We start from the raw sequence: 22,277 nt of genomic DNA on the forward strand, positions 1-22,277 counted from the left end.
AAATTACATTGTGTTTGTTGTTCATACGGCTGCTCAGTGAAAAGTGCTCTGTGGCCTGTCGTCCCGTCCTTCCCTTCAGGTATTTCAAATAGAAAATGAAGAAAGGACAGGTACTCCAGTCCAGTTTGGACTTCAGCAACCTCCCTGGGAACCAGAAGAACGCACGGACCCGGTTGCCCCTCCGGCTTCTTTATACGGTTACACACATCACGTCCCGTCGGCACGAGCTAGGTCCGGGGAAGGTATTTGTCGCTGTACCCGGAACTGTTTCCAAGGTTTCCCTAGGTTCGGGTTGTGGCGCGGTGACAGGTCCTCCGGGAGCTGAGGCAACCAGTATCTTCCCAGGCTAGCGAGAGCGCCCCCTTCTTCCCCGGCTTCGGGGACCCAGCGACAGCGATGGCTCCGGTGTCTGGTTCGCGCAGCCCGGAGAGGGAGGCCTCGGGCTCCAGGGTGAAGCGTCGCAGTTCGTCGAAGAGCCCTAAGCCCAGCAAATCCACCCGCTCCCCGCGGGGCCGCCGCTCTCGCTCGCACTCTTGTTCTCGGTCTGGGGATCGGAATGGCCTCAGCCATCAGCCGAGTGGCCTCAGCCAAGGCTCCCGAAACCAGCCCTACCGCTCCCGCTCGCGGTCACGCTCTCGAGAGCGGCCCTCTGCGACGCGGGGCACCCCCTTCGCTTCTGCCTCCTCGTCCGCCTATTATGGCGGCTATTCACGCCCCTACGGGAACGACAAGCCGTGGCCTAGCCTCTTGGACAAGGAGAGGGAGGAAAGTCTGCGACAGAAGTGAGTGAGAGGCCCACCCTCTCTTGCGCCCACCTACTTTCCAAGTCCAATTTTATAGTTCATTCCTACTGACTGTTCGGATTTCGCTCTCTGCCTCCCTTGTGCCCATTTTCATCCCTTCCTTCAGTGCACCTACTGCAATGCCTTATTCGCTCTTTAATTCCCCTACGTTTTCACTCATTCTCAGGCCCCTTCATACGGTGCCCTGGTCTGCCGCTACCCTTTCCTGTCTCCTGGCTTCTAGCGGACCTGGCCGAGAGCCTCAGACCTCCCAGAACCCTATAACAAGCATTTACTTTGTTTTGTGGTTATGATTTGTGAGCATGTTTTTATTTGTCACTAGACTGCTCTAATGGAAAGGAGGAACCCTATTGTATTGATTACAAAATTCAGTGTTTAGCACTCCGTAGGAACGCAACCATTGCTTGTTGAATGATCAGACAGGTTTGAGATGATAACAGGATATGTAAGTGGAAATGTTTTGTAGCGTGTCGGAAGGGTTGAGATTAAGGGTTTCAATTGGAGAGGACAAATACCTCTAAGGACAAGATAATGAATGAATGAAGGAAAAGTGATCTGCTCAAACGTAGATTGGGCTCCTTTGAGAAAGGTCTTGTTAAGTGTTCTCAATCTAGACCATGAAAAGTAAGGTCAGGGTGAGATCAGGTCTCTGATGAAAATGAGTATTGAAGTGGAAAATGTAGTTTAAGAAGTAGAAAGGAAACTGGTTATAATTATTGCTAAGTCTTAATATCTAATGCTTAATGAGTATTAAATTATGTGTCAGGCACTGTACTAAGTGCTTTACAGGCACTATGTATTAAAAACAAGAACTGTTAAAGTATTGCAGGCATTGAGGTTAAGGTTTCAAAAACGGGAGATGTCTGCATGGATTATTTTCTTCCAGGAGTGGGAAGCCCATAAAGCATAGTGGTGAAGAAGACAGGCTTCAGAATCAGACTGCCTGAATTCAAAGCCCTGCTTTGCTACTTAATAGTTGTGTGACCTCGGGCAAGTTACTTAACCTCTCTAAGCTTCACTTCTTCACTATCTAAAAGAATAAAATTAGTACAATAGCTTTTATAGTTGTAATGATTCAGTGCTTGGAACCTAATAAATAGTCCTTAAAGTGTTAATTACTAGGTTTTGCTGCATGGGAACAGAAACAGTAAAAATGGTCCTGCGTTAGGTTGGAGACCTGCCTCTCCAAATTAAGTTTTTCAGAAAGTTGTCCCTAGACTGTGTCAATCAAAAAGCAACCAGCTTCTTACCAGAAAATCCTCACCAAAAGATGTTGGAACTTTTGCATGAAATTTGCATTTGTACATTTAGAAGATAAATAATTTATTTTAAGAGGACAGATGGCAACAGGGGTTGAATTTGACTGCTTGCTCTTTATAGCCTGTCAGGCATTCCTCCTCCTGTATGCACAATATTCCAAGTTCAGTTATATCTCCCTTTAGGCTGTTTCTTCAAGTGGGAAACCTGACTCTGCATGATTATACCTCTTCCCCTGAATAAAGAAGTATATTTGTTTTGTGAGTTTTTTTTTAACAAATGGAGTCACAAGCTGCTAAACTTTGAGGAATTGAGCCTTAGTTTTTTGTGTTTGTTTGTTTATGAGTAATAATAGCAAATATTAAGGGAAGAAATCACAAACATGAAATTTTACTGTGTGTCCTCCAAAAGTAGATAGAGATGTAATCTTTTTCTAAAAAGGAACTAAATGGAAAAAAGAAAAACAAACCCTGTATCTCATTGAGTACAATTTTTGTCAAATAAATCTTCTTTTTCAAAGCCCTCTTTATTTTCTACTTCTAATGCTTCATTTTTATCTTCATTAATTCCTTTTTTAAGATTTTATTTATTTTTTTAATTTGTTTTTTAGAGAAAGGGGGAGGGAGGGAGAAAAACAGGGAGAGAAGTATCAATGTGCTAGAAAAGCATCAGTCGGTTGCCTCTCACATGCCCCCAACCAGGGACCTGGCCTGCAACCCAGGCTCTGACCTGGAATTGAACCAGTGACCCTTTGCCTTGTAGGCTGATGCCCAACCCACTGAAGCACACCAGCCAGGGCTATTTTCTTCATTAATTCTTGAGTGTCAGCAAATGGAAGATTTGACCAAACAGAAGTATTGACCTTTTTATTTTCATAAATATGTGTAAACAAATGAACTTATTTACAAATGTAAAACTGTTTCTGTCACACATTGCAGAAGATGAAATAAGCAGTTGGAAGCCATGTCACGCGTGTGGCAGAAAGGATGCACTTGACAGCCTCCCAGGCTACATTTCTGATCCAGCCTCTCAGGCTGTTTGTAGTCTGTACCACTTGATAGTACTATCAAAACATCAGATCGTGATTGTTATTTTTTATATTTTATTGATTATGGTATTACAGTTGTCCCATTTTTTTCCCTCCCTTTTATTCCCCTCCACCCTCCACTGCCCCTAAGCATTCCCCCCACCCTTAGTTCGTGTCCATGGGTTCTACATAAAAGTTCTTTGGCTTCTCCATTTCCTATACTATTCTTAACTTCCCCCTGCCTATTTTGTACCTATTTACGCTGCTTATTCCCTGTACCTTTTCCCCCATTCCAATCCCCTCCCCCTCCCTTCTGTTTTACTGTTCATAGTTTTTGATCTTCTTTTTCTTAGATCAGTCCCTTTAACAGTTCAGGTAATAAGGGCTTGGTGATGATGAACTCCTTTAACTTGACCTTATCTGGGAGGCTCTCTATCTGCCCTTCCATTCTAAATGGTAGCTTTGCTGGATAGAGTAATCATGGATGTAGGTCCTTGTTTTTCATGACTTTGAAAACTTCTTGCCAGCCCCTTCTTGCCTGTAAGGTTTCTTTGGAGAAATCAGCTGATAGTCTTATGAGAACTCCTTTGTAGGTAACTGTCTCCTTTTCCCTTGCTGCTTTTAAGAATCTCTCCTTACCTTTAATTTTGGGTAATGTAATTATGATGTGCCTTGGTGTATGCTTCCTTGGGCCCAACTTCTTTGGGACTCTCTGAGCTTCCTAGATCTCCTGGAAGTCTATTTCCTTGGCCAGATGGAAAAAGGTCTCCTTCATTATTTGTTCAAATAAGTGTTCAATTTCTTGCTCTTCCTCTTCTCCTTCTGGCACCCCTATGATTCGGGTGTTGGATTGTTTAAAATTGTCCCAGTGATTCCTAAGCCCCTCCTCATTTTTTTTGAAATCTTGTTTCTTCATTCTGTTCTGGTTGAATGTTTATCTCTTCCTTCTGCTCACTATCGTTGATTTGCATTCTGGTTTCCTCCCCTTCACTGTTGGTTCCCTGTATATTTTTCTTTATTTCACTTTGCATAGCCTTCACCTTTTCCTCCATTTTGGGACCATGCTCAACCATTTCTGTGAGCATCCTGATTACCAGTGTTTTGAACTGTGCATCTGATAGGTTAGCTATCTGTTCATCACTTAGTTCTATTTTTGGAGTTTTGATCTGTTCTTTCATTTGGGCCATATTTCTTTGTCTCGGCTGCCTTGGAAATCATTGGAAGGGGCGGAGCCTTAGGTATTCGCCTGGGCAGGGCAACCCACATCACTGCGCTGTGGCACTGTATGTGAGGGAGGGGTCCCAGAGGGAACAATGTCACTTGCTCGGCTCTCAGCTGGCTTTCAGTCACTTCCCCTGCTACCCACAAGCAAATTGGGCCCTTCTGGTGCTGATTCCCAGGTGGGTGGGTTTGTGTTTGTTCTATGACCCCGTGGGTCTCTCCAATGAACTCTCCTGTGAGGCTGAGAGTTTCTCCTGCTGCTGCAACCGCACAGAGGTTTTGAAGCTTTCTTTTCTCACACTGGAACCCTGGATTGCGTGGTCTGTCTCACTTCCCAGCTGTTCCTCTGGTTCATTCGCATGCAAATGTGGGACTACCTGGTCCTCCAGCCTCCACCTTGCTGCTCCTCTCCACCCCATCTCCACCCCTCCTACTGGTCTGGATGAATGTTTCTTCTTTATCTCCGTGGTTGTCAGATTTCCATACAGTTTCATTTTTTGGCAGTTCTGATTATTTTTTCTTTTGAAATTTGTTGTTCTTCTTTTGGTTTTGTGAGGAGGCAAAGTGTATCTACCTACGTCTCCATCTTGGCTGGATCAGATCGTAATTGTTGAGTTACATTTAAGCCAAGTTTTTATTAATTTAAACTTTAAAATGTAAGGGAAAATAAGACTTAACTGGACTCCTTTGAATTTCATTATATGTTTAGGAAACAATTTATCCACAGAGTTATAATTTACATGCCTATATCTTCTAGGAGATTAAGCGAGAGAGAGAGGATTGGAGAATTGGGAGCTCCTGAAGTATGGGGACTTTCTCCAAAGAATCCAGAACCAGAGTAAGTGATTAAAAATATATATTTTTAAATGTAAAATTTGTTTAAATCCAGAGTTTATTGTCAAAATTTTTGTTATATACAGCTCACGTTTTTCTCCTTTCTTGTGATTAATGCTATTCTACCCCATAAGTTTTTTTATTTTATTTTTTTATTTACTTTTAGAGAGAGGGGAAGGGAAGAAGAGAACCATTGGTCAGTTGCCTCTCACATGCCCGCAATTGGGGGCCCAGCCCACAACCCAGGCATGTGCCCTGACTGGAAATTGAACCAGTGACCTTTCAGTTCCAATGCGAACACTCAATCCACTGAGCCACACCAGCCAGGGCTATCCCTTAAGTTTTAAAGACATTGAGCTACCTGTTGCCAGCAGATTTTAGCATGCTAATAGTTTTCTTAAGTTGTTATTCACAGGATGCTAATTTCCTGTTCATAGGAGGATTCTGTGTTAAAAAAAATACTTTTATACTATTTCTAATAATTTTTTCTCAATCCAGTAGCCAATTGCATGTCAGATGTTAACATCACAAAGAGATTTTTTGAGGTATAATTGACATACAACATTATGTTGGTTTCAGGTGTACAACATAATGATTTGATATTTTTATACAGGGGTGGGCAAAAAAAGGTTTATTGGTATTCGTATGGAAAATAATAAATAATAATAAAAGAATGAACTGTTTCGTGTACTCACAAATGTAAACCTACTTTTGCCTCACCTGTATATTCTTCACTCCTCTGTTGTAAATTAATTGACCATACGTGAAGAGGGTCCCCCCAAAAAACCAGAATTGTCTTCTGGATGGTGGGCCCCGTGTAGTATAGGCTTCCCTTGCTAGGTGAGTGTTCTCGGAACCTATCTCTATTAGTGTACCAGCTGGTGTTGCTGTGAGAGGCCATGTTGGGCTTCAGTGAATATTTTTGTTGAAGACTCTTTCAAGGTATTTGCACATTTTATGATGGGTGATTTATGAGTGCACCTGCACCCGCTGTGCTGCTTAGCAGTTTTTGACCAAAAAAGACGTGACTCCCATGCCTTACACTCCCTGTTCACTGATCTTGCCCCGAGCAACTTTTTGTTTGTTTGTTTCCCCTGATGGAAAAAGTCCTCAACAGGAAACATTTTGTGGATGTGGAAGTGGTGAAACAAAAAAACAAACAAACAAACAAACAAACAAACAAAAAACACAGAAGCACTAAAGGCATCAAAATCAATAAGTTCAAAAACTGTTTTTAGCATTGGAAAAAAACATCTCAATAGGTGTATTGCATTATATAGAGAGTACTTTGAAGGTAACTAACGTTTAAACATGTAAGAATAAATACACAATTTTTTATAAATAGATTCCAGGATTTTTTTGGGTCCCCTCTCATATGTGTAGGTTTATTTCTGGGCTTTCCATTCTATCCCCCAAGGAATTTTTTTTCAGTTATTACACTAATATGGTTTTGTTTAGTTCTCCTATATCAAGTAGTATCTGAAGGCTTAATCCTTTTTCCTTTTTCTTATTTTTTTTCCTTTGGTCCTATTCATAAGCTGCTTCTTCCTTCTCCTCTATTTCTCTGTCTACTTTAGGTTGAATTGAAACAGTGGGCTTGACTAGTAAACTTGTAATTTGTGACAGAGTGGTAAAGCATTATTATCTGAAACTTGTTCTTATAAATACCTCTGGAAAATGCTTGAAGAGTCTGACCTTGAAGAATTAGAGTTGGAAAGAACCCTAAAATTAATTTTCTAGGCAATACCTAAATTATTCCAGATGTGATTTTCAGAGAAAAGATTGATATAATTCCTTCTCTAAACTACTACAGAATTTTTTATAATGCTCATGTTCAGAATTCTCTACAACAGAGTGAAATGTGTTTATACTGTAGTGTATGAGGGCCTTCTTGCTCTGGGGAGACAGAACAGTTGCTGCTCTGCCATATGTCCTTTACATATGAATAAGAATATTTTTTTTTTTATCCTCAGCTTTCTTATCTCCACTTTCTTTCATCTTTCCTTATGGCTCCCATTTCCTTACTTTTTCCCTGTGGTTTCTTCTGAAAATGTAAATCTTATATGGTTATTTCAGTTTGAATAGCACTTTGTAAACTCTAAAGAATTATGCATGTGTAAATGATTATTATATTATGATGAAGGTGGTAAATCCTTAAACAGTATTCTTAGAAAAGCAGTCCAGTGCTTGCTTTTAATGGTTTATGAAAATTATTTGTTACTGAAAATTTTTAGCTCTGTATTTTAATACTCTGTGGTCCATATTTTATCACTTTTCTGGTTCTTTTTTTTACATGCAGTTGACAGACAATATTATATTAGTTTCAGGTGTACAATCCTGTGATTAAACATTTCCATAACTTACATAGTGATCACCCCAATATAACTAGTACCCATCTGGCACTATATATAGTTATTACAGTATTATTGACTATATTCCCTATGCTGTACATTACATCCCTGTTATTATTCTGTAACTGCTGATTTGTACTTCTAAATCCCTTTACCTTTTTCACCCATCCCCCCAACCCCCTCCTGTCTGGCAGCTGTCAAAATGTTTTCTGTACCTATGAGTCTGTTTCTGTTATGCTTAATTGTTTTTTAAATCTCACATATAAGTGAATTATCTGGCATTTGTTTTTCTCTGTCTGACTTATTTCAGTTAGCATAGTACCCTCTAGGTCCATCCACATTGTTTCAGATGGCAAGATTTCATTCTTTTTTTATGGCTGAATCATGTTTCATTGTATGTATGCACCACTTCCTTATCCATTCATCTATCAATGGACATTAGGTTGCTCCCGTATCTTGGCTATTGTAAATAATGCTGCAGTAAACATTTGGATGTATATGTTTTTTCAATTTAGTGTTTTGGGTTTCTTTGGATAAATACCCAGAAGTGGAGTTGCTGGATCCTTCTTTGTCTCTTGTTAATGGCTTTTGTTTTAAAGTATGTTTTTTCTAGTACAAATATTGCTACCCCAGCTTGTTTGTTTGTTTCCATTTTCATAAAATATCTTTTCCATCCCTTTACTTTTAGTCTGTGTGTATCTTTCGACCTGAAGTGAGTCTCTCGTAGATAGCATGGGTAAGGGTCTTATTTTGTTATCCATTCAATTACCATATATCTTTTAATGGGCACATTTAATCCATTTGCATTTAAATTAATCATTGATAAATATGTATTTATTGCCATTTTATTATTCATATTGTTAATTCCTCCTCCTCTTCTCCTTCTTCTCCTGCTTGTGTAGAGTAATCTTGGTTGTAGTTCCCTGTTTTTCATCACTTGTATTTTGTGCCAGTCCCTTCTGGCCTGCAGAGTTTCTGTTGAGAAATCAGTTGACAGTCTATGGGAACTCCCTTGTAGGCTATTAACTGCTTTTCCCTTGCTGCTTTTAAGATTCTCTCTTTGAGACAAGAGGGAAGGAGGGAGGCGGGGCGGGGAAAAGGAAGGGAAGCAGAAAGTCAAGGAACATATAGCAAGGACTCATGGACAAAACCAAAGGGGAAGAGCTGAAGGAGGGAAGGAGGGAGGGGGCAAGGGAAAGTGGGGGGGGGTAAGCAGAGACAAATGTATTTGAAAAAATAAATTAAAATAAAATTTGAAAAATTTTTTAAAAAAAGATTCTCTCTTTGTTTTTAACCTTCAGCATTTTTATTATAATATGTCTTGGCCTGAGCCTCTTTGGGTTTATCTTGTTTGGGACTCTGTGCTTCCTGGACTTGTATGTCTGTTTCCTTCACCAGCTTAAGGAAGTTTTCCATCATTTTTTCAAATAGGTTTTCAATTCCTTGCTCTCTCTTTTCTCCTTTCAGCACCCTCATGGTGCAAATGTTGGTATGCTTGGAGTTGTCCCAGATGCTTCTTACAATATCCTTATTTTGTGGGGTTTTTTGTTTTGTTTTGTTTTTTTGCTGTTCTGATTGTTCTCTGCTTCTTCATATTCCAAATCACTCTACTGTTGATTCGCTGTAAACTATTCTTCATTTCAGTTAGTATATCCTTCATTTGTGACCAGGTTTTTTATGCCCTTTTATATGTTCCTTGATCATCCTCATAACCATTGTTTTGAACTCTGTATCTGGTAGTTTGCTTGCCTCCATTTCATTTAGTTCTTTTTCTGAAGACTTCTCATATTCTTTCATTTGGGACCTGTTTTTCTCCTTATTTTGCCTGCTTCCCTTTGTTCTATGTAATAGGTAGAGCCTCTATGTCTCCTGGACTTGGTAGCATGGTCTTACATAGTAGGTGTCCTGTAGGACCCAGTGGCACAGTGTCTCTGGTCACCTGAGATAGGCACTCCAAGTGTACCCCCTGTGTAAGGTGTGTGCACTGTCCTGTTGCAGCTGAGCCTGCCACTACAACAGATTGCTGCTGGCACAGCACTGGGAGGGATTGGCCACCGTGCCAATGAGCTTCAAGGACCAGCTGCGAGTACAGTGGAGGAGCTGCTGTGTAGGGGCCAGCCCCACAGAGCAGCACTCACTTCATTACGGTTTTAGTGCCTGTTGAGTCCGCCTCTTAAATATGTCACTCATGGGGTTGAGTTGGAATCCGGCATGGTCTAACGCAGTCCACTGGGTGCACTGGCTCTGGGGCCTCCCAGGAGATACAAAGTCAGACACTGCCTGTGCCCTGCCTGGGTCTGCCCAGCATGAGCTACTGTGGATGGCTGCCACTTGTGCTGGGCTCGAAGTTGTCTGGGAGAGGCCAAACCGCAAACCAAGGCCAGCTGCTGCTAGTGTAAGACCTAGGGCCACTTAGGAAGCGCTACAGGGCATGCTGAGGCCAGATGCTGCTTGTTTGAGACATTTTCCAAAAGTCCATAGCGTGAGGCAAGAGAGTCCCTTTGTATGGAAGAGACACTGGAAAGGGCTTTGCTGGACCCTCAAGTGGGGTGGGGCAGGGCTTCAGGGAATCACCAGGGTGGGGTGAACAGTGTGAGCCAGGTTGCTGGAGTCTCAGATATGGCACCCACCTGCTGGCTCTGTGTGGAGAGGGCTCAGCAAAGAAACAATGGCCTCTGCCAGCACTTCTGTCTGCAAGAAAGCTGCCCCTCCAGCCCTCTCCCTGATGCCAGTCAATTCAGTTCCTCCTTGTATGTCACTGGCGCCTTTCGACCTACTACTTCAGCACTGGAGCTTAGAGGGAGTGAGTCTCAGTAAATCCATGCACAGGCCATTTAAGAGGAACGTCTGGGTGTCCAGAAGCCCTCCTTCTCACTCAGCCTCGTTCCCCACTGATTTTTACACCCAGAAGTTATGGGACTTCTCTTCCTGGCACTAGAATTCTGGGCTGGGGTGCCTGTGTGGGGCTGGGACCACTTGCTCCTCAGAGATGGACCTCTGCAGCCAAGATATCCCTCACTATTTTTAACCACCACATGTGGGTGTGGGACCAGCCTATTCAATGTCTCTATTCCTCCTACCTGTCTCCATGTGGCTTCTTCAGTATATGTTTAGTTATAGGGCTTCTGTTCAGCTAGATTTCAGGTGGTTTTGAATGATGGTTGTTCTGTAGTTTAGTTGTAATTGTGATGTGATTGTATGAGGTTCTGAGTGGGCTGCCTTTAGATACTCCCACCATCTTGAAGAGCCCCCCCACATTTCTGATTCTTATAATCATGTTCTTTCTTCATTTTTTTCTTTCATGGTCCAAGCATGTGGTGATTTTTGTTAAGAATAACTTTGGGCCCCAACCTGGTAGCTCGGTTGGTTAGAGCATGGTCCTGATACGCCTGGGCTGTGGGTTCAATCCCAGTTAGGACACGTACAAGAATCAACCAAAGAACACATATAATAAGTTGAACAACAAACTGATCTAGCTCTCTCTCTCTCTGTCTCTCTCTCTGTCTCTCTCTCTCTCTCTCTCTCTCTCTCTCTCCCCCTCCCCTTTCTATCTCTCTGAAATCAATAAATAAAAATTTAAAAAAATTTGTTTAAAGAATAACTTTGGTTTGCCCTGGCCAGGTAGCTCAGTTGGTTGGAGTATCATCCTATACACCAAAAGGTTGTGGGTTTGATTCCCGGTCAGGGCACAACCGATTAAGGTTTCTCTCCCATATCAGTATCTCTCTCTCTCAAATCAATTAGCATACCCTTAGATGAAGATTAAAATAAAAAAGGATGACTTTGGTTCTAAGAATTCTACCCTCAATTCTGTAATACTTTACATGAAAAACAATTACAAGCCCTGGCTGGTGTGGATCGGTGGATTGAGTGCTGCCCTGAGAACCAAAGGGTCACTGGTTTGATTCCCAGTCAGGGCACATGCCTGGGTTATGGGCCAGGTCCCCAGTTGGGCACATGCAAGAGGCAACCACACGTCAATGTTTCTCTCCCTCTCTTTCTCCCTCCCTTCCCCTCTCTCTAAAAATAAATAAATAAAATATTTTTAAAAATAAAGAAATAAAACCAATTATATAAGCACAAAAACAAAAAATATTAAATTATGAAAACAAATCTGTTAAGGCTCCCTTTATTCATATTATATACACTCAAACAAGTCAAAATTTTTCAGAGTAGAAGAATAAAGCCAACTGTTACAGCTCAGAAAACAACATTGCTTTATTACTAGGAGATTATAAAACACTGAACTAATTTTAGAAACCCACAGAGTGGGAAAATGGAGCCATTTTTGTCCAAAAGTGGCTCAAAGCACAAAACTGCTTGGATGTTCATGAGTCCTAGTTTGGACTGCACAGTATTAAAGCATGGGGGGAGACTGATGTCTTTTTAAACTCGGGCCTGTGAGTGAAGCTGATCTGATGACTTCAAAGAGCTTCTCTACGTGTACGTTCCATTGTTTAGTTATTAAGACATCACTGTATGCTGTTTACAAGTCGTCTTTTGGTCATCCTTGTACTACTTAACTAAAAATAATTCTGCAGATTTGTGAGTGAGGTTGGGAAGGAAATGCTTTTGTAATTTATTTTTCCAGTGAAGAATGAATTCTAGGTAAGTTCTTGGTTCTTCTAAAGGAGATTATCAAAGCCCTTGAGAATTTTTATCAAGTGGCAGAATTGTTTTAGGACCTAAGGCTATGTATCAGCCAATCCTAAATCATCATTTTACAAATCAGACCATCAGTCTATCTGCTCAAAGACAAAACTCCAGTCAATGTGCAATCAGAAATGTACTTTCAAGATGATGAGTTAACATACTTTCTTCTTTCAAAAGAAAGCTGTGGAAAAAACAGTTACTATTCGATCCTTCAAAAGCAAACTCTTTTAGAGCATTTCTTATTTTAAGCACCTCCTATTTTATTTAAATAACACTTGCTGATGAGCAAAATCATCCAATCCAGGTATAATCCACATATTCTCGAACTAGCAGTATATGATCACTGCAATAACCATGTTCTTTAAATTCAGCTCTGATGAACATACACCGGTAGAGGATGAGGAACCAAAGAAAAGCACCACTTCAGCTTCTACTTCAGAAGGTATGTTTTAAATGCAAAGCTTTTTTACTTATAAATTAAAAAATAAGTTTCTAAGTACTTGAATATTAGACTTTGCTTTTGTTCAAAGTGTCTATCACATATTCTTTTTCAGTATTTCAAATACAATAAGTTGATACTCAGAAATACTTCTTTAGAAGTGAGTTTTTATTTGTATTTTATGTAGAAGAACAGAAGAAGAAGAAGAAGTCCAGTCATTCAAAAGAAAGGTCCAGGAAAAGAAGAAAGAAAAAATCATCTAAAAGAAAACACAAGAAGTATTCTGACGATAGTGACAGTGACTCTGATTCTGAAACAGACTCCAGTGGTAAGATGGTCGACCTCATTCTGCAAGCCTCGCTCCAACACCACTTTTATGTTTTAAAGCTTATTTCAGAAGTAGGTTCTTAAAAACAATAGTAACAGTCAAAAGTTTTTTGGACACTTACCAACGTCGTGACGGGCACCCTGCTAAGTGCTTGCTCTTTAATCTACACAGTAACCATAGGATAGTTCTTAGAGAAGGGGAAAAGGAGGCACAGAGCAGCGTAAAGCACCACCCTCTCGGTCACACATTTGGGATTCAGACCTAAGCGGTGTGACTCTACATCGGTTGTGTGTAGGTGCACAAGGCACGTGGCACTGAACCAAGTTGGGGTTAGGCTGCAAGACATGTGGTACCAAACCAAGCCATCTACGAGCAGCTCTTTTGTGTAATTCTCACACTCAGTGGGCACCTTCGTGCAATTTTCAAAAAGGCACACCACAAAGGACCCCTTCAGGCTGGCAGCTGATTTAAGGAAGACACCCCTGTAGGGTGGCACACCACAACAGCCTTTTTCCTTTGCTCAGTCCTGGCTGATGATTGGCAAAGGTGCCCCTTCCTCTGATGTCACCTGGGTTTCCTGCCCCCGTTGCCACTTTTCTTCCTCATGGCTGGAAGACTCAACTCTTAAAGCACAAATCTGAGCGTGTCAGTCCCCTATTTAAAATCCTTCAGTGGCTCTTCAGAACCTTCAAAGTAAGGCTCAGACCCTGCCTGATCCACTCTAATCACATACACGTTGTCACCTTCTCTCATGGCGTGCTCTGTAGCCTGTGAACTACTTTCTGTCTCCTTGGTGTTCCGTGTTCTCTCTCTCTCTCTCTCTCTCTCTCTCTCTCTCTCTCTCTCTGAATTTATTGAGGTGACACAGGTTAACAAAATTATACAGGTTTCAGGTGCACAATTCTATACCACATCATCTGTATACTCTACTGTGTGTTCATCACCCCAAGTCAAGTCTCTGTCCATCACCGTTTATCCCCCCATACCCTCTTCTCCCTCTCTCCACCCCTCTTCACCCAAGCAGTCACCACACTGTTGTTCGTGTTCTTTCTCTTGATTTTGTAACGTGATACAGAGAGTCTTGTCTGCCTGCAATGCCAGTCTCCCCCTGCATGCGGCTTGGCTTACTCATTTCAACAATGGGCACGCATTACTTTTGTAATAAAACTGACTTTAAAAAGAACTAGCTTAAGAGTCACCTTTGCCTGGCCAACCGTTCCTCAGCCACCCTCCCCAAATCAGCCTGATTGTGAGACTCCTCTGTGGGCCTAGAGCACCCCCGGCTTCCTCTATCACTCGGGATTCTGTTTATCTCTTTACCTCTGTCTCCTGCATTAGACTGCGCACCGGGAAAGCATTCCTCCAAAACGCACACAAAAGTTTTTCTCTTTCCATCTTGAAAATACCCTAACATTCAGAAAAGTAAGGAGAATAGTATACTACCATTTATATATCACCTCGATTTTAACAGTTGTTAGTAGTTTGACATATTTGCTTCAAATACCATGTTTTGCTGTGTATAATATGCACTGTTTTGCCCAAATTTTTGAGGGAAAAATAAGGATGCACATTATACATGGATATAATAATTACATACCGTGGGTATAATAATCCCGTGTATAATGTGCACAAAATCATGGGTGCATATTATATACGGCAAAATACGGTATTTTTGTTGTTGTTGAGATAGTCGATGTAAATTACAAATATCACACTGCCACCCTAAGGATTTCTGTATACATCTGCTTTATGACATTTTCCTACTTAATCACAATACTATTATTTCATGTAATAAAATTAATAATTATGCCCTATATCACCAAATACTTAGTGTGACTTTAATTTCTGTGTGCCTAGCACACTCCTGACAGGTTGCAATAAATGAATGAATTTCTGGGTCACAACAAATAGAACAGCAATGTGATATTTATCTACTTAAAAGTATTGGGGGGGTTAGAGTTGAAATTTTTTAAAATTTCTAATTGCTTTAATTTGCAGATGAAGATACAAAAAAGCGATCAAAGAAAACCAAGAAAAAGGAAAAGAAGAAGAAACGCAGATCGTTGGTTTCTGTTTTCAATTTTTATTATGGAAAATTTCAAATACATATAAAATTATACAAAATAATAAAATGATCTCCCATGTAACCACCCAGCTTGCACAATTACCAGCTCATGGGCAGTCTCCACTGCCCCACCCCGTATTATTTGGAAACCAATCCCAGATATCATTTCATCCATAAACCAGCATGTTTCTCTATGAGATAAACATTCTTTTTTAAAAAATCATAACTACAGTACTTTTATCACATCTAAAATATTTAACAATAATTTCTCAATTCTTGGCAGTTTTTTTAGTGTCTATTCAAATCAGGATCCAAGTAATGCCATAAATTGTCATTGGTTGACATGTCACTCAAGTCTCTATATCTTCTCTTTTTGTTCTTGCATTTTGTTGAGGAAACCAAATTATTTGTCCTGTAGAGTTTCCTGCAGTATGGATTTTGCTGATTGTATTCTTATGGTGTCCTTTTAACATGTTCTGTCCTCTGTATTTATAAGAGAAACCTACCCCCATCAAATATTGGATTACTCTGAAGTAGTTTGTACAGGAAAGGCAGGATAATTACTTCTTTTGTTTTATGAGTTTTCAGAATAATGAACTGGGTTATTTTAGTATTATTATGAACCCAAATATTCATACATGTTTGATGTTTTTTTCATCTATTACTCTTAAAATTATTGATGCTCAAATTGAGAGCTATTTTTTAAGCTGCTTTATTTCTCTTTTTACAACATGAGAACTGTATTTCATTGTTCCTTTTAGGGGTCTTTTTGTGGTGAAACATCATTTGGTTGAGTAAGTTAGATTTTCAAATTAAAATTATTCTCTAAAAAGTTTGAATAAGCTGAGAATTCAAATTAATCAGTCTTTTCATTGCCTTGAAAAATAATATGTCCTTTAACATGGGAAAATTAAGTCACATTGTGTCAAATTATAATAATTATAGGAAGAAACACAAGAAAAAGAAGTCTAAGAAAAACAGAAAAGATTCCAGTGATTCAAGCTCTAAAGATTCCCAAGAAGAGTTTCTGGAAAATCCCTGGAAGGATCGATCAAGTAGGTTCTGATGATAGACTTTTTTCATTATTTGCATATTTATTACTACAGTTCACCATTGAACAACATGGGTTTGAATTATGTGGGTCCACTTATATATGGATTTTTTCCAAAAATACTGTAAATATATTTTCTCTTCCTTGTGCTTTTTTTCTTTTTTATTGACACTATTACAAATGTCCCTGATAGACTTTGACTCAGAAGAGATAAAACATTAAATTAACCAGTTAGTCAAAACGTGAATATGTTTCTGAACATCTTTCATGCAGAGCCTGAAGAACCCTCAGATTTAATTGGCCCAGAGGCTCCAAAGACACTTGCCTCTCAAGATGATAAACCTCTGAAGTAAGTAACAGTGTATTTACAATATCTAAAGTACCTCCCCAAAAGTATGGCCCTAAACTTACCTTTCCAAGTTATCTCCCTCTGCTCCCTTATTTGTTCCTCAGGTTCCAACTGAGCTGAACTAAATTTCCCTGTATTTACTGTGCACTTTCCCACATTGTGCCTTGTTTTCTTTATTTCTTCCCCCAACATGCTTTCCCTTCTTTTCCCAGCCCTGTTTTCTTCACTACCTCCAATTTCTTCCTGTTAATCCTCATCATCCTTCAAAGCCCTTTTCAAAAGGGGGGTCATGTGCTGATTCCCAATACCTTCCCTCCAAAGTAGGTGTGATTCCTACCCTCTCTCATCCTTCAGTCCTCATAGCATTTTCTATTTCTTTTGTGAAATGTATTATATATTCTACATTGTATTGTGGTTATCCTTATTAATATGTAAATTCCACAAGAACAGAGGTTATTTTTGTTTAATAGGTATTTAAAAAGCATTCAATGAACTGAATGAAGGGATGATAGTTTTTAAAGTCCCCTTGAATGAAAGGTAATAGATAATTGTTACTGCATGTGTTATTATTGATTATCAGGCTAAACAGTATGTTAAATTTGAGATATATTATTCCTCTACTTTTTTTCCATGGAAAAAGGGAAGAAGAATTCACTGAAAGAAACAGTAAAGGCAGTGCCTGTAGGGATAAACTGATCCATAATTGTAAAAAATGAATCTATACATACTAACATCAGTTCTTTTTGTTCTTCCAAAGTATCTCTGCACTTCTGAGTTGGTTACATAGGTCACAGTGCATTGTTTACTAATTAAATTAAAGCAATTCATATTGGGCTTCCCAACATGCTGCCACTCAGCAACTTTTACTCCTACTATTTGCTGAGAGTAAATGAATTTTTGTGCTCTCTTTAGATGATGAGGTTTTTATAATGGACCTTTTCTGAATTCTGAATTACTTTTAGCTATGGCCATGCTCTGTTACCTGGTGAAGGTGCAGCTATGGCTGAATATGTAAAAGCTGGAAAACGTATCCCACGAAGAGGTGAAATTGGTTTGACAAGTGAAGAAATTGCATCATTTGAGTGCTCGGGTTACGTAATGAGTGGTAGCAGGTATGTTCTTGGCATTGAAGTCAGTTTCTGTGATTAGATCATTTCCTTCTTTCTCACTACCAGAATTATATATATTTTGTGATTGATTTTCATTAAGTGACCACTCGTAATGAAAAGTAAAAGTATTGTTTTAATATGGGTTTTATTGGTATAAATGTGGTTATCTAAAATTTTAAGTATGTATGCAATTCAGCCTCAAACTCGGCTGTGTCAAAGAATCAGTCTTTCCACTGTCTTTTTCTCATTTCTTATTTTGGTACAGATAGTTTATCCTCTGGAGGATATAGTTAAATTCAGCTATTTATCACTGCCCAATGAGGAATGTAGCATTCTGGTAGTGAGGAGAGCATTTTCATAAGACAGTGTTGCCTGGTTTCTAAGTTTGCCTCTAGTTCTTTGTGGACTCGAGGATGAAGAACAGAAAAGAATTAGAACAGACATCAGGTTCAGCATGGGAAAATGAATATAAAATTAGGGAAGAGAAAGCAATGGAGATCAAGGAGAGTGAATAGGGTATCTTTACCAAGATCAAACTGAAGTTTGGATTTTTAAAAACTTTATATAAAGTTTTAAAAGTAGATATATATTTTAAAATAAAGTTGGAAGCAAATATTTGCAGTACCTCTGAGGCACTTCCAAAATCTTAGAATTCTGAGGACCAACATTTGAAAATATTATATCTGAGGATCAGCACAGTAAGATAAGAAAAAGAAATTCGAGACATAAGGACTGGAAAGGAGGCTATTACACTGTCATTTTTGTGAATGATATGGATTGTTTATATGGAAAGTCCTAAAGAATCTAGAGATAAATTATAAATAAGAAGAGGGTTTAACAAATGGCTGGATATATGGTTAAGACACAAAAATCAATTGTATTTCTGTGTACCAGCAACGAACAGCTAGAAAATATAACTAAATAAAAAGAAAATGACATTTATAACAGTATCAGAGAATATGAAGGGCTTAGAAATAAATCTTACTAAAAGATGTCCAGGAGCTCTACAGGGAAAACTATAAAATTGTTGAGACATTTAAAAAGATGGAAGTAAATGGAGAGATACCATGTTCATGGACGAAAGGCAGTATTGTCAGTTTTTCCCAAATTGATCTGTATATTCAGTGCAGTTGTAGTCAAAATCACATTAGATTTTTTCATGAAACTTAGTAAGTTAGTTTTTAAATTTATATATTAGACTAGAGGGCCAAGACTAGCCAGGTCACTTCTGAGGAAGAAGAGGGGGAAGATGAGATTTGCCCTACCGGGTATGAGGACTTATAATGAAGCTTACAGTACATTAGAAAGGGTTGGAAAACAAATTAGTTATTCAGTGGAATAAAATACAGAGCCCAGGGACAGAGCCATACATGCATGGAACCTAGGTAAATGAAAGAGATGGCCTGTCAAATCACTGGGGAAAGAAGAAACTATTCCATAAATGCTTCAGGAAAAAAAGTCATTATCAATATGAAAAAAAGATGAAAGTAGAACCCTACATTACCATATAAATTAATTAATTTTAAAAAGATAAATACTAAGTATAGGCATAATGAGAAAACAAAAGAGGGACAAGTCACCTGGTCAGTAGGCTTTCACAGTCATTAATTCAATCAAAGCCTTCAAAATGCTGGTGGGAGCGGGGTGCGGGGTGGAGGGGGATAAAGTGGAGAAGAAAAATGGGACAACTATAATAGCGTAATCAATAAAATATACTTTTAAAAAAATCATTACAGCTAGATTAAGGACTTAAATGTCATAAATCACTATAACACTCTCAGTATAAAATATGAACTGATACCTATTTGTTAGATCTTGGGGTGGAAGAAGTGTTTTTTAAAAAAAGACAAAAAATGCAATAGCCATAAAATAAAATATTGATAAATTTGCCTAGGTTAAAAGTAAGAACTTTTGTTCATCAAAAGACATCTTAAAATAAGTAAAAAGACAAGTTCCAAGCTGGGATAAGATTTTGCAATACACACCATCATTATAGAGTTAGCATTGAGAATATTTAAAGAACACCTATAAACAACCCAAAAGAAAAGTGGGAAAATGACACAAACAGGCATTGGTGAGAAGAAGAAATATGTATGGCTTATACATACATAAAAAGATGTTCATTATCTTTGGAAATGGATATTAAGAACATACTGAAATACTATTTTACATGCATTTGATAGACAAAAGTTCATAGTTCTAACCACACCAAGCATTTGAGAGGATGTGGATCTGCAGGATCTCTGAGGTATTACTAGTCGTGGTGTAAATTGATACAACCACTTTGGAAAACAGTGTGACATTATCTTGGAAAGTTGAGTATTCATATACTTTTATGACCCAGTAACTCCGTACCTAGATACCCAAGAGAAAATCTTTCCCATGTACTAGGAGACATTTATATAGAGGTTTGTTACAGCATCATTCACATAATACTTCCTGTTCCAGATAAACTACTCACTGTACCCTGAGCAACCTAAATACATTGTCATGTCCTCGACTCTCCATCCTGCCACTCCCCTACATTCACAGTAACCTGATACGGTTCTCCCCTCTCCTCACTCAGTTTTCTCTCTTTTTATAGGCAACTCAAACTTCATCTTGAACTGATTGTATAGGATTGGGTACATATACATAAAAGAGGCAGGTTTTCATGAAGATTTCCTTCTAAATAAGCAACCTTTTGAAGATATAATAGTTTCCGTCTGTCCCTGCCCCTATACTTTCCTGATTTGGATCTTGTGCTAAATCCCTTCTTTATTTTCTTTGAGCTGCTACTAGAGTCTAAGGAGTTAAATTCAATTGTAGATGTAGACTTGGTTCTTTTGGTTTTATGATAAATTGAACCTTAAAGTTAAGTTCCACGTCATTGACGACAGCTTAAGTCTTTCATCTATCATATTATCAATTTCACCAAGGCAAATTCCACATATCGCCTAGGAGGTTTAATAATTTGCTTGCTTCCGGTTGTTTTATTGGAAACGGTAGAACTAGACTTAAACCCTTAGTATTTAATATTCATAACTTTCACAATGTTGACAGAATAGAATATCAAGAGATTATTATTATTATTTGAATACTAGAAATGAATCAAAAGACACGTTGGCGGATAAAATGAATGACCTTTAGAAAATATAACCCATTACAAAAAGTTTCTATTTGTCAGACTTTGAAATGAACCACTCTGTTTTAAGAAAGCATTAGCGAGGAAGTACTATGAGAATAATTACTGAGAAATTAAGCGAAAAATAAAATTATCTCCAGGCATCGCCGAATGGAGGCTGTGCGACTACGAAAAGAGAACCAGATCTATAGTGCTGATGAGAAGAGAGCTCTTGCATCCTTTAACCAAGAAGAGAGACGAAAGAGAGAAAACAAGATTCTGGCCAGTTTTCGAGAGATGGTATACAGAAAAACTAAAGGGAAAGATGACAAATAAGGATTTTTGGCTTGTTCAGCAGACATTTTTAACAGAAAGTCTGGGTTTTATATATACATACAAAAAGATTGTTATGATCTGAAAAGCTTTACAGTGCTACTGTGCCTTCTATTTAATTCTTTCGATCTTTCAATAAAAAGCTGCTTATTGATACAACATTAGCAAGTTCTTTGGGTTATTTTGGATTGACCATAAAACTTTACGGTTTAAAAATCCAAATTATGAACGAAATCCAACTGTTTTGGGGGAGGTGACATTGAGAGAAAAGGTCAGTGAGATGAGAAACTTAACTCTCACACCATGGGACAGTGCTACTCGTAACTCCACACAACACCCGCCCCCACCCCAGCCGAACTGGTGGAAATTATCACTCCTCTATGTTGAATGTGTTATAAATGGACTTGATAGAAAAATACAGGAGGCCAGCTTTGTTAACACAATGAAGGCATTGCTGATAAAAGCAAATCTGGACTTTGAAGGTTGACTTTTCTTATACAATATATAGTCTGCCCTGCAAATAATGTATTTTGGTTTTAGTCCCTGATGAACCCACAAACCAACAAACAAACCAAAAAGCAAACTAACCCACAGACTTGTTGAATTGAAAATGTGAACGTTAGTTTTAAAAATTCTTAGTAGGTTACTTAAAAGTGTTTTTTTCCCAAATATAAAATATTGGAAAGTCTACTGTTGTGCTGGTGTAAGTACAGTATTTCCATCTAAGCTGTATTTAGATCATAATTTGAATACTAGAAATGAATGGGAGTCAGTTGTGGTCAGGAGTTTAATAGAGAAAAATATAATGAATCATTATTTTAACTCAGTTTATAAGGATGAAGCTAAAATGATATTAAACATTTTGCCTGTCCTTTATGTAATAGGCAGATTTAATTTTAAATGTTAAGCCTTTAAGATTAGTTTTTACATCTATGATTTAGTTTAATCTTTAACTTTGTACAGAACCCCCCTGACTTAACTTTTTTATGTCTACTATCGACTTTCAAGTTTGGGAGAAATGGAAAATTCTGGGACTGTGAGATTACAATCTTTTTCGTTCAGTTTTAGTCATTAGGTCACAAGAGTGAAGGGGTAAGGGACAGTAGAAATTCGGGTTGTTTTTCTTAAGATTCTTTTGAGCTGCGTTACTATTATGTGCCTAGGATAAATTTAAATTACCTGGGTGATAAGGAAATTCTGACTCTGCTGTAATAAAATGTCCTCTTCTCTCTCCTTAGAATAATTTAAAGTAGTTTTTTCAAAGTTTTAAAATAAGGCAGTCAGATTTCAAAACGTAGGCTTCTAGAGCCTGAGTGAGCCTATTCTCTTATTTTTAGTTGGCAAGATAGTTCAA

General features: G+C 38.7%; 1 protein-coding gene across 2 annotated transcripts; it reads left to right on the plus strand.

Annotated features, from left to right (window-relative positions):
- The first annotated feature begins 245 nt into the window (after positions 1-245).
- NKAP (NFKB activating protein) lies at positions 246-21,539 on the plus strand. Of its 2 annotated transcripts, XM_054580305.1 has the most exons (9): positions 249-782; positions 5,066-5,146; positions 12,518-12,588; positions 12,773-12,913; positions 14,912-14,975; positions 15,924-16,033; positions 16,303-16,378; positions 17,341-17,490; positions 20,752-21,536. In XM_054580305.1, the coding sequence occupies exons 1-9, from the start codon at positions 397-399 to the stop codon at positions 20,924-20,926; spliced, it is 1,254 nt and encodes a 417-aa protein (XP_054436280.1). In that variant the 5' UTR covers positions 249-396; the 3' UTR covers positions 20,927-21,536. The 2 variants fall into 2 exon arrangements, with proteins under 2 accessions (XP_054436281.1, XP_054436280.1); XM_054580306.1 differs by lacking the exon at positions 5,066-5,146 and having other exon boundaries at positions 246-782; positions 20,752-21,539.
- The last annotated feature ends 738 nt before the right edge of the window (positions 21,540-22,277 follow it).

This window comes from Pteronotus mesoamericanus, unplaced genomic scaffold, assembly GCF_021234165.1.
Source record: "Pteronotus mesoamericanus isolate MK-2021 breed Mesoamerican mustached bat unplaced genomic scaffold, CSHL_Meso_final contig_57, whole genome shotgun sequence".
NCBI lineage: Eukaryota > Metazoa > Chordata > Mammalia > Chiroptera > Mormoopidae > Pteronotus > Pteronotus mesoamericanus.